Source organism: Phocoena phocoena, chromosome 4, assembly GCF_963924675.1.
Source record: "Phocoena phocoena chromosome 4, mPhoPho1.1, whole genome shotgun sequence".
Taxonomy (NCBI): Eukaryota; Metazoa; Chordata; class Mammalia; order Artiodactyla; family Phocoenidae; genus Phocoena; species Phocoena phocoena.
In genome coordinates, this window is record NC_089222.1 from 24,420,297 (window position 1) to 24,438,463 (window position 18,167).

The following is an 18,167-nucleotide window of genomic DNA, read 5'->3' on the forward strand; positions in this document are numbered from 1 at the left end:
CTCACCGTGGGCACCGGCTCCCGCGCTCCCCCGCGGGGCTTAGGGAAGAGCCGGTTTGGGCTGAGCTCAGCGCTGAGCCCGCAGACGCCGGATGCATAATCTCGGGGCAAATCCAAATGATTCAAGTCAGAGATTTAGAATTAATCTTCCATTATCATTTGCTCCTTTCCAAGACCTTTATAACTAATAACGTGTGCTTAGGTCAGGGTTCGGCTGTGGGGGCAGTGTCTCCACACTCATATTCAGAGGCGCAGGAAGTGAACCCAGCAGTGCGCGGGTTCCTAGCCACATCTTTGGCTCTGACCTGACAGTCTATGTCCTGATCTACTGCACACCCAGTCACCTGGAGTGCTCAACGTTTTTTGGTGTTTCTGTGAAACACTGAATATCGGGTGAGTTTGAAATGCGTTTGACCCAGGAATCAACCCAATACGGTCATTTTGATGAATGAGAATGTACCAAAGGTGACATGACAGGAAAACATTGCTGTTCGTATTCTGGAAATACTTTTCAGACAAAAGTAATGACAGTTCATTTCCACAAATTGCACACGGGGTGAAGTCATACAATTACGGCAGGGAATTTGTAAGCAAGCAACTCGGTCATAGGGACTTGTTCCTTTGTTCTGTTCTAGGTGAAAGAGCGGTATGAAATGCATAGCTCTGATTAAAACGATAGAGACAATTTTCTTCTCTTGTAAAACTCCAGATTTAGGTTGCTGGCGAAAGGCAGTGCTGGCAAAGTATTTAATGCACGTGGAAATGCTATTCTATTTTGGCTTCCAGAAGTAGCCCTAGAAAATTCTATGCACCAATGCATTGGCTAATAGTGATCATTTCAGTTTGACTATAAATTATTCTAAATGTCACTTAAGTACTCAAGAATTAGCGTTCGCTCCTTTCTAGAAGCCGTCTAAGGCAGCTGATGCGTAAAGCACCTCGACTAGACTTTCAACTAGTTCAGCGGTTCAATCTGTGCTCCTTGGGCCACGAGGGTCTCCATCCCTCGCTGTACAGCTCCTCCCACCGGGAACCTCTCGCGTTCAGCTCCGCCTCGTGAAAGGCAGCCCAGAGCAGGGAGCGGGGCGTGGGGCACACGGCCGTCGGGGACTGTTCATGGAGCCACCTCGGCAATAAGGAGGGCTGCGTGGGTTTGGGGGCCACGGCGCCCCGCCTCACGGAAGATAAATGCGCTGCGTTCGTGCTGCCAAGTCAGGGACTATCCCCTCTGCCACCTCCGAGTACGTGCTTTGTTTGCCATGTGATCTACTGCTCTGTCGTTCAGGGTTTTCATTCACACTACGTTAACTTTCACCTCAATCCTCTCAGCCTTCAGGTAATTTGCTTATTGTGTTTCCCTAGTTTTCACTGAACACACAGTGCAAACAAAGGCAAAGACCGAAGCAATCGTTTCAAACACAAGAGCTCACACTAAAAACACACATGAGCATCAAAGAGCAGAACGTGGGTCTGCGCCTGTCTTTATTCTGGGGAGGAGGAGTCCTCCTCGTCCTCGTCCTCGTCCTCGTCGTTGAGGGAACAGGGGGTCTCGCCTCGGGACTCAGAGCAGTGGGAGGCCGCACTGCCGGACCGGTGAGTGTCTGCGGCCAGGAGCCGCCCCGTTGCTAAGGCCACTTCAGCATCCAAGCACAACCCTTGGTTTGCACTAGCAAACAATTGAAAACACACAGGCTCATTAACGTGGTGGATGTCTCAAGCTTTGGAGAACACAGGGAAAAGAACCCGGGGAAGGGGCGAGCTGCAGGCCAGCCCTGCCGGAGCCGCCTGGGACCCGGCCGGCGCAGCACGCTGGCTCTCCCCTCCAGGGAGGGTCAGGGCTTCGCGGCTCGCCCTTCTCACCCTGAAAAAATACGTACCTTGATTGGGACAAGGTGGCACCAGCGGTCAGGTCTAAGTTTGAAACTGACTGGGTAGAGTTCAAAAGCAGTCCCTGATTTAACCACGACGGTCCTGTGGAGATATCTACAGGGAAAAACAAAAACAGATGGCAGCTCTGTAAGTTCCGTGGCTGCTTTTGTTATGGCGTGAAGAAAACACAGACAAGTAAGGCCATCGGCCTGTTCTGAATTACAGCCGGACGAGTCTCCTGCCCAGGGAAGAACCCAGGTTTCTTCAGCTTGGAAAACAGAACATAAGAGCGGTGTGGGGTGTGGGGTGTGGATACAGGAAAGCAGACTACAGCAGGAAAGATTTCAAATTAAACCAATCACAGACTCTTCATTCTTTTTTCTTACAGAAGACCTCGAGAGGGCAGCTCACGCAGTACAGTGAGAGCTGTACTACTCCTGGACACCCGCCGGACTCAGCACAAAAGCCTCTCTGGCCGGGGTGTTAACAAGTTGAGCACAAGTGGGTGCAGACAAAGTCGAGTCGCAACGTCTCAGGCCAGAAGGACACATTTTTGCCCAAGGCCCCCAGCACGCCGTCCTTTCGTGCCCCCTGGTGAACTCAGTGCTGTTAGGCACTAGAGGCCTAGTCTTCTTCCTGGTACCCTCTGCTTTACAACTTGAACTAGACCTTATTTTAAAAGGCCACGCACAGTCGCTTTTTTCATGAGGGCGAGACAGGCGTTGCTGTTTTAGTCTGTACGAAACATTTTGGCTACGTCCTTGCAATCTCATTTTCTATGCATTTACCATGGTTTTCCTATCACGACCTTGACCAATTCTTATTGTACTTCGACTTGTTTAACGCTTGTCTCCTTATCTAGAATGTTAGCTCAGAGAAGGCAGTGACTGGAACATCTGAGATCTAACTGTTACCGCACGAAGGAGTACCATCTCTTTCAACGGTGAGTTTACAACACAGGTGGGAGGTACAGCAGAAATGCATTCCTAAAAAAGAAACTTATTTGACTTACGTTGTGAGATAAGACCAAGTGTATGCTGAGAAAGTGTAATTTGCCAAATGAGTTTTTATTATACTTAATCAAGATAGTTTTATAATCACTGTGCAAAAAGGAAAAGAAACTGTGTACTGGGATTGGAAACTCCACTATCCTGGCACTACCTGACCAAGTGAGAGGCTTCCCACGTAGGAAAAAAGTAAACTAAATGACTACATTCATCTTAAAATGGCCTTGTGGATCTTTTCTTCCCAGGCGAACTAAGGCAGCTGTGGGGAAAAAAACAACAACAAAAACCCTTCAATTCTAAGAAGAAGAGTAGACTTTAGACACATACAATAAGAACAAGTCCGTACATAATGAAATTAAAGCCAGAATCCTGTGCTAAGTGTTATCAATTAGTACGTATGGAAACCTTCTGCCAGAACACAGCTCTTGACATATTTTCTTTTCACAATGGCTCTGAAAAGCCAACATTTCTTTCTTTCCTAGGACCCACACAACGGTTCTCACAACCCTCCTCAAGAGCCACCCTGTCCCTCCACATACTGAAGGCACACACGCTTCTGCTTCTGAACTAACCTGAAAGTCTGTATCCCGGTCACGAAGAGATCAAAGCCACAGAGCCCGCCTAATCGCCCTGAGTCTTTTCACTGAGAATGAGCTAAAATAAAGTCCTGGAGATTTATGGAGTAAGAGCTTTATGCAGACCCTGCTGGACGGCTAGGATGCCTGAGCTGCTAATAAAACAGGAGGTCCTTCTCTGGGGGGGAGCGAGGGGAGCACGGAGTGGGTCGGGGTGAGGATGGGGGACTGGGTCGCTGAGGGGCAAGAAGAGGGGGTCCCATTTGCAGGAGGCGGGCGGTGCGAACTTAAAAACTAAATCCAACAGAAACCAAATCTCAATCAACAGACTCTTGTGACTAAAGGGCCAAAACCATAAAACAAAATAAAAACAACCTGTTTGCTTATATTTGACTTAATATACTTTAGAGTTTCTCATCATGTTTTAAAGGCATTTTAATATTAGTTCTAGGTAGTAATGCTTATAAATGAAGGAAACTGGCAAAAGCAAAGGCAAAAGAATGCTTTTGTCTATACATCCAAATTATATGTGCAGAATATACCAGTCTTAGGAACTAGGACAGTCATAAAGAAGATTTCTGAATTAGTGAAAATCTGAAATTTAGAACATGCAAAACGGTGTTTCCATTTTCAAGTACACTCACTATACTCTTAAAACACCCCAATTTAAAAATGGGCAAAGGATCTGAATAGACATTTCTACAAGGAAGATACACAAATCGCCAGTAAACACATGAAAAGATGCTCACCATCATCCGTCATGAGGAAAATGCAAATTGAAACCACCGTGAAACACCACTTCACATCCACCAGGATGGTTGCGATAAAAAAGATGAACAAGCGTGGAGAAGGATATGGAGAAATCAGAACCCTGGTACATTGCTGGTAGGACTGTAAAACAGTACAACTGCTCTGGAAAATAGTTTGGCAGTTCCTCAGAATGTTAGATACAGTTTATCATATGACCCAGCAATTCCACTGCTTGGCATACACCCAACAGAACCAAAAGCTTATGTTCATAAAAAAACATGTACAAGAATGTTTATAGCAACACATTCATAATAGCTAAAAACTGAAAACAATCCCAATGTCCTCCAACTAACAAATGGATTAAAAAAATGTGGTATATCCACAAAACGGCAATAAAAAGGGATGAAGCAGGATGGATGAATTTTGAAAACATTACATTAAGTAAAAAGTCAGTCACCAAGGCTACATATTATATGATTCCATTTATATGAGAGGTCCAGAATGGACAAATTCACAGTGACAGGAAGTAGATCAGTGGTTGCCAGGAGCCGGGAGGAAAGGAGGAATAAAGGGTGACTGCTAGTGTATGTGGGGTTTCTTTTTGGGGTGATAAGACGTTTTAGAATGTGATAATGGTTGGTGATGACTGCATAATAACCCTGTAAATATACTTAAAACCACTGAATTGTACACTTTAAAATGTATTTTGGGCTTCCCTGGTAGCGCAGTGGTTAAGAATCCACCTGCCAATGCAGGGGACACGGGTTCAAGCCCTGGTCTGGGAAGATCCCGCATGCCGTGTAGCAACTAAGCCTGCATACCACAACTATTGAGCCTGTGAGCCACGACTACTGAGCCCGCGCACCTGGAGCCCGTACTCCGCAACAAGAGAAGCCACCACAATGAAAAGTCCACACACAGCAACAAAGAGTAGCCCTGCTAGCCGCAACTAGAGAAAGCCTGCACACAGCACCAGAGACCCAATGCAGCCAAAAATAAATAACTTTTTTAAAAAAATGGTGTATTAATGGTACATGAATTAAATCTCAATTTTAAAAAATTACAATACCATTTCACATCCACCTGCTTGGGAAGATAAAACTCTCACTCTGCAGGTGAGAATGTAACTTGGCAAAATCAAATTGGAAAGCTGTGGCATCATCTAGTAACGATTAAGATGCACCCGACTCTGACCCAGCAACCTCACTCTATACACTTGCACACGGTCACCGGGATACAGTTACGGGGATGTTCGAAGCAGCACTGTTTAAATATCAAGAGACTGGAAACAAACTAAAGGTTTATGATCAGTAAAATGAACAAATAAATTGTGCTTTACCCACATACTAGAATTCTATGCATATAAGAATTCTATGTAAAAATGCATCAATTACAGCTATATGAAACCATGTGGACAAATCTAAAGAACATGATGAGTGAAAAAAGTCAAATCACAAACGAATATATCACTATGATTCTATTTATGTAAAGGCGAGAATTAGGCAAAACTAATAAATTGTTTCCAGCTTACTATATTTGTTTGTGTTTGTGTCTCTAAAGAAAAGCAAGTAGTGATAAACAAGAAATTCAAGAGAGAGGTTACATTTTAGGGTAGGGAAGGGCACAGAACTGAGGAAGGACATACAGTGTGGGCTTTAATTTTCTATGAGAAAGGTTTTAGCAAGTAAGGGTCTGACATTTAATCAAGGACAACACTGAAAAAGCATGAGTTAACATACCTGTGATATAACCTTCTAAAGCCTTTGGCACCAGTGATTTAGCAAGTTTCAGATCCTCCAAGGAGCATTTGCCTGACTCCAGGCCAAAGGACATTCCCATCCGCTTCAGCACTTCTATGTCATCATGAATCTCAAAGGTATTGTCAAAATTAAAAAGATATTCAAACCTGCATCAGGAAACAAAGTTAGTGTGGGGTTTTCTGCGGTATTGGGGAGGTCTGAATAGTTTTGTACTCTGCATATTCAATAAAAGAATGAGGACCTAAGCTCAGCTACAGTACTAGAAATTGTTACCGTTTAGGGCAATGAGCCATTCTGCTGGGTTCAGAATGACATCTCAAATAAACCACTTGCCAATTAAAACACCTTTCCTGTGACAGACAACAGGAGCCCATAAATTTCAGCCCTCATTAAGCTGTGGCAAACTGGAGACAGAAATTTTGGTCTAAATCTAATACTTTTCAAAGCTGTCTATAACTGTCACAAAAGATAAAATATTAAGGAAGCCTTCCCATGTAGGCATTTTTCCAAAGTAGATATACAGGTGGCCAAAAGACACATGAAAAGATGCTCAACATCGCTAATCGTCAGGGAAATGCAAATCAAAACCACAATAAGATGTCACCTCACACCTGTCAGAATGGCCATCATCAAAAAGATAACAAATGCTGGAGAGGGTGTGGAGAAAAGGGAACCCTTGTGCACTGCTGCTGGGAGTGTAAACTGGTGCAGCCACTATGGAAAATAGTATGGAGGTTTCCTCAAAAAATTAAAGATAGAACTACCATACTATCTAGCAATTCCACTTCTAGGTATTTACCTGAAGAAAACAAAATCACTAATTCAGAAACATAAACACCCAATGTTCACTGAAGCATTATTTACAATAGCCAGGATATGGAAGCAACTGAAGTGTCCATCAACAGATGAACGAATAAAGATGTGGTATGTACACACACACAAACACAGAGGAATATTCCTAGTCAGCCATTAAAAAAAAAAAAAAAACTTGCTGTCTGCGACAACATGGATAGATCTAGAGGGTATTACGCTAAATGAAATAAGACAGGCGGAGAAAGACAAATATCATATGATCTCACTTACATGTGGAATCTAAAAAATGAAACAAATAAAAGTAGATTCACAGAGAACAAATGGGTGGTCGGTTGGCAGATGGGAGGGGCTGAAGGTGGTGGGTGAAATAGTGAAGGGGATTAAAAGGTACAAACCTCCAATTATAAAATAAGCCACGGGGATATAATATATACCATAAGGAATATGGTCAATAATATTGTAATAAGTTTGTACGGGGAAAGATGTTACTAGACTTATCACGGTGATCATTTTGTAATGGATGCAAGTGTCAAATCCCTATGTTGTATACCTGAAACTAACATAACATTGTATGTCAACTATACTTCAATAAAAATAAATAAAGCAAGCAGTCATTAACAAAAAAAGCAAAGAAAGCCTTTCCAATTTAATATCTAACTTTCCTACTATGAGTTGGCCTAACTAGGGTTGAGGAAAAAGCATGTTGGATGCTTACTTCATTTTCATGAGTCAAGTGTTAGCTACACGATACCTTAGATGAGCAGAAAATGGAAGACTTTTCACAAACTAACCAACCCCCAAATCCTGTCTTGAGGGCCTAAGGGGTAAAAACGCCGCAAGAAAAAAGTGTCGTATATAACACATAGCACGTTTCCAAACGTTTCTGTAAAATACCAAATCAGGATGCCCAGCTACCTGGCACAGGCTTTCAATAAGGAGGTGACTGTAAGAAGAAACAGTCCATCTGACTCCCAGGCTATGCCCTGGGGCACCATCACCCAGAGCCTCAGCCCCTCAGGGACAGGGTGCAGGCGAAGTTCTGGGACAGTGGTGGGCTTACGTTGTCATGAAATTCTATTAAAGTCACGCAAGGGTAAAACTTTTTATGCTAGATCTTAAGGGCAAAATTTATAATTTAAAGCAAAATGCCACATTTAAGTAATTTGAAGTATATGAATTTAAATAAGTACATTAACAGAAATTCAGAAAAAAAAGAAACCACACAAAATCTGGAGTGGATGCCTGCCCCAGGGGTGACTTCAGGCATACGTTAAAAGCTGAAGGTTTCGTAAATGTAATCATCATTGTGGGAAAGCCTCCTGGCTAAGGGGAAAGGATTGCATCACCAAAGTAACTGAAAGACCAGGCTTTTGCACCCCGCCTTGAACAACAAGCTCCTACAAGCAGCTCAGAGCCTCCTTCCCTCCACTCAGGGGAGGGCGAGGAAAGGGCACGAGTCAGTAACCACCCAAGAAGGACAAGAATCCCTAATTCCCTTAGGTCTCTGGTCCCCACACTTTCCTGCTACTCTTTTAGACCTCAAAGATTAACCAAAGAAGAGAATTTTAATGATTTCCCACAAAACAGACTAACTAGAGAGAATAACTAGAATTCTAACAGTTTTTCCCGAAAATATGTTAAACCATTCTCTAGAATTCTCAGATTTATGAGAATATGTGACAAGTCCTTGTAGACACATGTTTCTGTAAAGAATTTTAAGTGTGTGAATAATAATACATCTACCATTTGGGCTGGTCCTTTATGAATTTAACGTCTGTAAACCAGCAAGTTAAATACTATAATTCTCGTTTTTACAGAGGAAGAAATGAGATCTCAGAGAAGTTAAGAAACTACACAACTAGAGGAAAGATTGAAAAATGCATCTTCTGACGCCACAGCCTGCACGGTCCCTACTATTTCTACTTGTGTCTATAGGCTTAATTACCAAATACTCGAGAAATCCCTGTTGTTTCTCTTACTCTTCTTCTTTTTTTTGGTTCCTTCTTATTTAAGTGACCCATAATCTCTGCATGCAATCAAGACAGGGAAGCAACACTGCCAGAGAAAAGAGTGGGAAAAACCAGGAGTGGTAAAGCCCCACGGTGATGCAGTAGCTCTAAGAGGCTAGAAGTTCCAGTTCCCAGGACAGTCCTAGGCTATGCCTCTGGCACTGATGTGGTTACTGAGCCCTCTTTTGCTCTCAAACGTGTCCCAAATTTGGATGATAAGTTATATGCTGACTCCTTGGAAAAGTAGCTCATGTTTACAAAGCACTTTCCATGAGTCAGACCTCTTAGAGGCATAATCTTGTTTAATCCTCACAACAAGGCTAAGGAAGTGACAGAGGCCCTGGCATCGTCCCCATCTGTTCTTTGGACACAGAGCTTTTGAAGCAGTTAAATGCGGGAGCCACAACCCACACTTGTGTCTGCCTCACTCTGCACCCTATGCCCTTAACGACCTCGATACTGGTCACAGCCTGAAGACCACCACTGTTTTCATGAAGGGTAAAATAAGTTACAAATAAATTCTGTATTTTGAAAACTGCTATTTCTCACTTACTGTGATAAATATTGCCATCAATCTTAAAGTGACAAACATGCTGGTGGGAATGTAAACTGGTGCAGCCACTGGAAAACAGTATGGAGGTTTCTCAAAAAATTAAAAATAGAACTATCACATGATCCAGCAATCCCACTTCTGGGTATACGTCTAAAGGAAATGAAATAACTATCCTGAAAAGATATCTGTACTCCCATGTTCACTGATTGCAGCATGATTTATAATAGCCGAGGCATGGAAACAACCTGTGTCCATCATCAGATGGGTGGATAAAGAAAATGTGGTGTACTTAGAAAATGGAATATTCAGCCATAAAAAAAAGGAAATTCTGCCATTTGCAATAACACGGATGATGGACCTTATATGTGGATCTTAAAAACCAAACTTATAGATGCAGAGAACAGACTGGTGGTTGCCAGAGGGTGGGGGTGAGTAAAATGAATGAAGGTCATAAAAAGCACAAACTTCAAGTTATAAGATAATAGGAAAGCAAGCAAGCAGAGAATGCATCTAGCCCTTTCACGTCTATTCATTCATTATAAACAGAAGCACACTCAAATACGATACAGCAAAACAAACAACTGCTTTAGTGCCGCGTGTTGATCTCAACTGTTTCCACCATACATGACGACAGTAATCACTAGTGAACCTACCTTGTCCCAGACCCCAGTGACGCTCTACTTTAGCGCAGTGACTTGCCCAGACTTATACCACATTACGTGTACATACGTGCACATCCTGACTCGGGCACCAGTACGCCTGTAGCACCGGCAGCACAGTGCCAGGCTCAAGAGAGGGGCCTACGGAGGGTGAATGTGGAAGCCAGCGCTAGTAGATGACAGCACTTCACGTTTGAAAAGCTTGTTTCGTGAGCCCCAAGGAAGTTAGCCTTGGTGCGCTCAGATAATGGGTACAACCTTCTTTATGTTGCAAATGATAGAAGGTCAGCCCTGCCCCTGCCGCTGGTTCTCCACTTACTTGTCACTTGAGATGCTGCAGTCTATGACTGTTTTTCTGCTTGTATTGATGATTATAAATGGCAGCTGAATGGTGGAGTTCAGAGCTGGAGGGCCCTGGTTCTGCTGTTCGTTTTGCCGATTTCTCTGTACCAGGTTTTTGAAAGCGATTTGCTGTAATGATCAACAAAATTACCCGTATAGTTATTTAACGTGGATAAGTGAGTTGGAACTAAATGAATTAAATACATTTAAAATATAGTTTAAAATTAGAGCATTTAAAGAGGCCCTTCACCTACGAGTTAATTAAAATTAAACATTTAAGAAAAAAGATTAGAATGATCCAACTCAATAAATATATTTCGAGGGAAAGAAAATATACATTTAAATGGTGTCTAACATATCCTAACACAGAAAATGGGACCCATGGTTTCCATCAGGCATAGAAACAGGATCTTACAAATCTGGGAGAGCCAGTGGCACCTACAACTCTTCTTAGAGTGATACAGCAACAGATACAGTGTTTATCTAACACAGACTCCTGAGAGTTTAGGGTTAAAAATATGCCCCTTAGATTGTCTAGCCCAGAAATATGCAAACTTTATAAAGCCACAGAATGCCTTCTTCAAATGAAATCTTCTGGGACACCCACTGTTTATAAAACAGATCAAAGCATCCTTGCTCTGGTTGGCTGCACTGGGGCTGAGTCCTGAGTCCTGCCAGCTCTGCCCTCACTCACCGCTTAGCTCCTTCACATAACTTCTAAGCATCTTTAGGACACAGTTTGGAATCTAGTCCAAGCCACTCCCCACCTGATATCTTCCAGATGAGGGAACTGAGGCTTAGCATTGATTATAAGGTATATAAGGCCTGAATCTTTACAATAAATTTTGCTGCTACTTTTAAGTTATAACCATTAATCAAAAGTCAAAGACAGAGACCCTGCCACCCCCTTTTATTTTATTTAAAAATTTTATTTTATTTATTTTTGGCTGTGTTGGGTCTTCATTGCAGTGCGTGGGCTTCTCATTGTGGTGGCTTCTCTTGTTGCAGAGCACGGGCTTTAGGCGCACGGGCTTCAGTAGTTGCGGCACGTGGGCTCAGTAGTTGTGGCTCGCGGGCTCTAGAGCACAGGCTCAGTAGTTGTGGCGCACGGGCTTAGTTGCTCCACGGCATGTGGGATCTTCCCGGACCAGGGATCGGACCCGTGTCCCCTGCATTGGCAGGTGGATTCTCAACCACTGTGCCACCAGGGAAGCCCCCCACCCCCCTTTAAATAAGGCAAACGTATCTCAGAATTCCACAGCTAGAAAGACCTTACGCAGCCAAAGTCTTTCATCTGCTTGTGGAACAGATACTGGCTTAAAAAGCTCCTAAAGTCACAGCCTTTCAACCCTTCCATCAACGAGTTCCCTCTTCTCACCCAGTAGTGATGCATTTAAATTATTTTCTATGTTTTAGCAACCTTATCCTACGAGTGTTTTTATTTTAGGTCCTGGGCCTTAACAGAAGCTTGATTAAGATTACTGTCATCTTAAAATGGCTGGGTGCTATCTCCCTAGAAAGTAAACATTTACTCTTTTAAAATGCACAAAACAGAAGGGAAACCAATTTATTCTAGCCCTGACAGTGTGTCCAGAACCATCACTGTCAACACCATTCATTACCAAACATTACTTAAGTCATACTTATTAATTTGTTCTTTTCTGCTGCTAACGAACTAAGGCTATTTTATATTCAATGCTTAGTTCACTTAATAGAGGAAAAATATGCTGAAACTGTAAAACCGGGAAAAAGATTATACGTTTGAATACTTCTGCCTAGCTTCCTTACTCTTCTAGAAAAAGCATCTTGGAGACACCCCCATACTTTTCCTAGCTTTGTGGTCCTAGTGCCATGGGAGGGCCTCGGTAGAGGGTGGAATATAAACAGCGGTAAGTAAAAGTTCTTATGTACGTATGATTCATTGTTAAATACTGTGTACATTTAATAGCATCAAAGATTTTTCTTGGGCTTCCCTGGTGGCGCAGTGGTTGAGAGTCCCCCTGCCGATGCAGGGGACACGGGTTCGTGCCCCGGTCCGGGAGGATCCCATATGCTGCGGAGCGGCTGGGCCCGTGAGCCATGGCCGCTGAGCCTGCGCGTCTGGAGCCTGTGCTCCGCAACGGGAGAGGCCACAACAGTGAGAGGACCGCGTACCGCAAAAAAAAAAAAAACAAAAAAAAAGATTTTTCTTGTGCAAAGCACTGTGAATACAGATATAAAGTTATTTGGATAGTAAAAAAGAAAAATCATTTCCCATTTGTTTTGGACTGATTTCCTTATTTTTTGCCCTTTGATTTCCTTCATCCTTTCGTTCTTTTCCAGGCTCATTAACATCTATTCAGAGGCCAAGCAGCTTCAGGTGTATTCAGACATTCATTTTGCCCTGCATTAGTAGCTCTGGAAAAGACTTACTGGCTGGAAGGGACAATGATACAGACAAAAGTAGGGCATTTAGATTATCTGTAGGCAGAATCTACTCCCACCATTCCTCTCCCACATCACCAAGGACGAAAGAGAAGTGGTGCCATGTAAGTAAAAGTGACCTGGGTCATGTGATGTCAGTAGCTGTGACCTTAACTTGTTAAAAAAAAATTAAGCTAGCTTAGCTGCAGCGAGGCAAATTTTTCCTGTTTAGGGACAACTTGCTTAATTTTACGAGGAAGAAATAAGCTATATGTCTACCAGGAGATGAGAACTTATACTTGGGGTTTCATTTTAATGTTTACAGAGACTTGCTTTGATAAATGTTGACAGCTAGGTTGTGCCTGGGTTGAAATCTTCCATAAACATTTACTTTGAGAGACAGCAGAGGAAAAAAAACTCAGGACTTTAAAAAAGCAATGCTCGTTGTATAAAGATAAGCAGGGGAGAACATATTCCAGTTCATCCTCTGTGCTGGCCATCTAGGGATGGGAAAGCGCCACATACGTGAGGGCGATTTTGCCCAGCGCAAGTCTTTCTGATAAACAGATAATTACAGGCATACTGATACACAGGTTTTTATAATAACATATGCCAAAAATCAAGCTCCAATGAGGGTTTTGAGGAAATGTGAGGAAGGCCTGGCACAGGGTTTCAGGGTCTGTGAGTGGGGAGGGAAATACTGCAGATGCTGCAGGGACAGGGACGACAGACAGGCAGCCGGGGAAGGTGGCGGCGAGGCAGGCCAGGTCTCTCAGCAGGCAGAGCTGTACGGGGTGCAGCACAGGAATCAACTGTCAGCTTTCAAGTTTTGTTTTTCTTTTAAGCTGCAGAATGCTCTCTTCCAACAAAGCCTACTTTGGAAATCCAGTATGAAAACTACGTAGGACGCCTGCTCCAGAGGTAGTTCCCATAGGGGCCAGTGTGAGCTGCAGACACAGGGCAGCGAGAAGGCAGTGCCTAATGAGGAGGGAACATCTTGGCAGGGCCGCCTGTGCGGCAGGAGCCTCTGTCCCGTCTCCCCTGCCCCGCTTCCTCCCCTCCTTCCTTCCCAGACCACGCGCAGCTGTGGAAGGGCTAGCGGTTTTCTCCTTCCTCTCCGATGTGTACGTAAAATGTGAAAAACAAACGAACAAACAAAAAGAAATACACGTCTAGAAAGTGAAAAACACAAATCTGGAACATGTAGGAATACTTACCCTATTCTGTCCATGAGACAAAGTGAGTATTTTAGGGGGGGAAAAAAATGTTACAATTATTTGGTAATTTATTGCTCCCTTTATTTCTGAAAAGTAGATTACACCAAAAGTGAAATAGGACCTATGGTTGTTCAAATTCACATCGATTTCATGATTGGTTGAAAGCTTTTCATATAATTTGCTGATTAAAAACAAAAGTATAAAGACTCGCTGGCTCATTTTACAAAGTTTTTCTGATTGGACTGAAAATGACTCGCTGTACTGCTCAAAGTGAATTTTTACACCAACTGACAATTACCAAAAATAGAAAAAAAAAAGGTCCATCTACCCTGTGATTTTTACCTCACATGATTTTATACAAGGCCTCTATGATATATTTTTTAAATTACCCAGATTCTAGACAGTTATCAAAAAAAAGCATAAATACAGGGATCCTCATTACACTATAAAATTTAATTTTCCTAAACAGAAATGCATCTTAAGTTTTGGTATTTCTACAAAGCTTATTATGTTATAATGTCACTTACAGATAATAAGTATTACAGGTGGATCAGATTATTTTACTCAAAGCGCCTAAAATTTAACTAGCCTTATTCCTTGATGTTCCAAATAAGGGCTAAAATAATTTCTGTTCAGAGTAAGGGTAAGAGTCAAAAGTAAACTGTTGCATAATATGTTCCACGTTAGAGCTGCTGTGAGGCCCCCTGATGTCGGTGGGGCAGGCAGGTCGTGAGCACGGTGATGAGCTCGGGCGTGGCAGAGGCTGCCCTAGCAAGGCCCCACCAGATACTCCAAGGCACCCAAAGCCGAAAACGCTGACTCAAAGCAAGTAAGGGGAGAGGCAGAGTACAGGTAGGGAAGGTAACGAAACACACCCCCGCTTCTTTACCTGCAGGAGAAGTTCCTGAAGCTGGGCCCGCTTCTGCTTTATCCGTTCTATCCGCCTCTGCTTCTCGATCTTTAAAACACAGGTAACAAAATAGCATGAACATATGCAGTACATAGAAAGTACTGCTCGCTTTTCAGGTCCTAGTTCTGAGATATCGAGAATTTTCCTTAGAGACACTCAACCCGTTTTAATGAACATCAATAAAGGCAAATCGCACCTTCTGGGTTTGGGTGAGCACGCAGGCAAGACAGCAGAACTGTGGCAACTGCCATCATGACAATCATCCCCTGAGTGAACACTCGCTCTGCAGTACCTGTCGCTATTTATTACAGAAGCGCTTATCAGAGTAACAGCTAACACGTGGTGAATACCTACTCTACTTGCCAGCACTCAGCTGAGCCCTGGACCCATGTTCTCTTAATTCGTCTTCACAAAACCCTAGAGGTAAGTACTGCTGTTACCCCTTCTGCAGTAAGGAAATGGAGGCACAGAGAGGGTTAAGTAACTGCCCAAGGTCACACAGCTGGTGAGTGGCAACAGCCAGGATTTGAACCTAAGCCACCTGGTTTCAGAGACCCTATTATTAATTCCTTTGCTCTATGAACCGCCAAGAATGAGGTAAGATCTCATTTAAGATCTCCGTTTAACTGCCTTTTAAACAGGCACAGCTGCTAATACAGAGAGGCTACATATTCAATATGAAATCCCTACTTGTTGTAAGAAACATGCTTATGGGACAAATTTCCCAGCTTCAAATAACTATTATTTTCCTCACTCTCACAGCTACCTAGAAAACATATATTGGGGTCTGAATTTCCCGTAGATGAATTCCCCACTGTGTCTTTGGGCAAAAGCCAACGACATCTAATAAGACATTTTTCTTATCTACTCCAGCAGCGTATTTCTGTTTCTCTTTTTGTGGCTGCGCCTTGCGGCATGCAGGATCTTAGTTCCCCAACCAGAAGTGCGGAGTCTTAACCACTGGACCGCCAGGGAAGTCCCATAAATATGTTTTGTTTGTTTGTTTGGGCTGCACCACGTGGCTTGTAGGATCTTAGTTCCCCAACCGGGGATGGAAGCCGGGACCACAGCAGTGAGAGCGCCGAGTCCTGACCACTGGACCGCCAGGGAGCTAAGCAGCGTCCTTCTTGTTTGCTCCCCATCTAGTCCGCACCGAGAGTTTCTCATGGTGCCTTCTAACCACTACCACACTTGAGTCCTAAAACACTGAAGACCCACTGTAAAATCTGTGCTCTCCCCCATCTGAAAAGATGCTGCAGGGGGTTCCCCCTGTGTCTGAGGCTGTGACAGGGCAGCCCCCATCTGCCCCTTCATGCTCTGCACCCAGCCAGGCCAAGCTGTACTGACGCTGCCTCTAAAACACTTCTGCAGCCTCACTGCCACAGCCAGAACTCAGCCCCTCTCCAACCCACCCGCCCTCACCTTCCCTCCTCACCTTCCTGTCAGTTCAACTTCCAACCCACTAGTAGAGTGACCCTTCAGAACACACGCCCTCAGCCCTCTTCCTTATCATTCTCCAGCAGCTTCGGTTGTTTATAGGATCAGGTCCCTACTGCTTTAGCACTCAGAAACCTATGCCCTCTCTCCTCGCCTGTACCCTGGCCACACCCACTGCGGGCACGCCCTCTTCAGCCTGCCTCAGCCCAGGCGGTGCCTCTGCCTGGGGAGCCCTCCCTGCCCTAAACCACTTGGCAAACTCCTACCCCTCCCTCAGGACTGAGCACAGGGATTTCTTTTTCTTGGTAAAGCCCTCCCTTATCTCCCTTTCCAGAGAATCTGTACATACTTCTTTCACAGGAGTCATCACATTTCTGGTTAACTCCTTTTACATTTCTGCTCTCCTCAATTAGTATGAAAGCTCCTTGGGGTCAGAGATTTTGTCTCGTATAATCTTTGTTTAAGCACATGGTAGATGCTAATAGATTACTGCTTACTGAGTCTTTGTTACCGGCTTAATCTTACTGGTAATTAATATAACCCTCAAATTTCACTCTATCAGGAGGAGAAAAAAGGACATATCCACCGTAGCACATGAAGAACATTATTCTAGAACTTTGATGACTGCCTGGTTTCTCCCTCCATCCACAAGTGTAATAATACCAAAATTTTTTAATTTGCTGGAGGGAAAAAGGGACGAAAAAACCCACAAAATCAACCATATTCACCTCTAAAGCTGTAGTCAACCTTGGTCTATTACCTTTAATGGCCATGACAGTAAAATTATGTCAAATCAACTTAGAAATAGTACGTCAGGACACATGCTCACTTAGGAAAGATTTTGTCTAATGATTAAACTTAACAGAATAAACAATGTTTTGGCATACATCATCCACAAATTCGTGTAAGCTGAACATTCCAATAAGGATTCAAATGAAATACCGTACCATTCTGTTGCCACTGATTCTAGAGTCAAAGGTTAAATACAAGAAATAAACAACTAACTTGATCCATGTTTTTGGATGGATACAGCATTTCATCAAATAAGATAGCATTTCTATCACACGAGTCACCAAACATTTATTAGCAGACTGCTCAGAATGAAATTAGAATAAAATAAAGATCTCCAAAAAACAGTAAAAATCAAGTCATTTAATTTCTCTGTCCCTCGGTTTCATCAGGACATGAGTCAGACTAGACCTCTCTAAATCTCCTTCCAGTTCTAAAATTCTACATAGAAGAATCTGCTAAAAAGAGGGCACAGTATACATGAACGAACAATTAGGAATATTTTAATATTATGTGATTATATCTCTAAATTAAAATGTCTCTGATGTAAAAGAAAGCAAACTACTATCTGTAAACAGATTTTCCTCACTTACCTCCAGGTTTTGACATTCCTGAGCAGAATTGGTAGGGAGGCCGATCCACTTGATTTCCTTTTTTTCCTTTGAAATTATGTTCATTGCCATTAGCACATTTAAAGCATCATAAACTCTTCGCCTAATGTTCTTCTGGTCATAAGCCTGCTAAAAAATATTTTTATTGAGTGATAAATTTTAAAGGTTAAGATATAGTCACAGGATATTAGAATATTTAATTAATATTATTATAGTATCTTCAAAGACCTGAAAGAACTGCACACCCAGTGAAAGTATCCTTCAAAAGTAAAGATGAACTAGATACTTTCAAGCAATCTAAAACATAAAACAATCTTAAAAATAAAGATTATGTTACCAACAGATCTAAATTAAACAATACTAAAGGGCCTTCTTTAGGTAAAAGAAAGATAATCTAAGATGGGAGCCTGGAGATGTAGGATGGAATGAAGACCAACTCTAAAGGTAAATCTCAATACTCACTG

At 42.9% G+C, this 18,167-nt stretch overlaps 1 protein-coding gene across 6 annotated transcripts in view; it reads right to left on the reverse strand.

The window, feature by feature from the left end:
* Positions 1 to 1,443: 1,443 nt before the first annotated feature.
* TFDP2 (transcription factor Dp-2) overlaps positions 1,444 to 18,167 on the reverse strand; it is a 126,566-nt gene continuing 109,842 nt past the window's right edge. For 5 of the 6 annotated variants that reach the window (XM_065875745.1, XM_065875744.1, XM_065875742.1 and 2 more), the window contains 6 exons: positions 17,686 to 17,829; positions 14,846 to 14,914; positions 10,314 to 10,465; positions 5,940 to 6,106; positions 1,877 to 1,982; positions 1,444 to 1,665 (listed from right to left, as the gene is read on the reverse strand). In XM_065875745.1, the coding sequence (XP_065731817.1) occupies positions 1,482 to 1,665; positions 1,877 to 1,982; positions 5,940 to 6,106; positions 10,314 to 10,465; positions 14,846 to 14,914; positions 17,686 to 17,829 (822 nt within the window). In that variant the 3' untranslated portion in view covers positions 1,444 to 1,481. Of the gene's footprint in view, positions 1,666 to 1,876; positions 1,983 to 5,939; positions 6,107 to 10,313; positions 10,466 to 14,845; positions 14,915 to 17,685; positions 17,833 to 18,167 lie in introns of all 6 variants that reach the window. The other variant, XM_065875743.1, reaches the window with a different exon arrangement.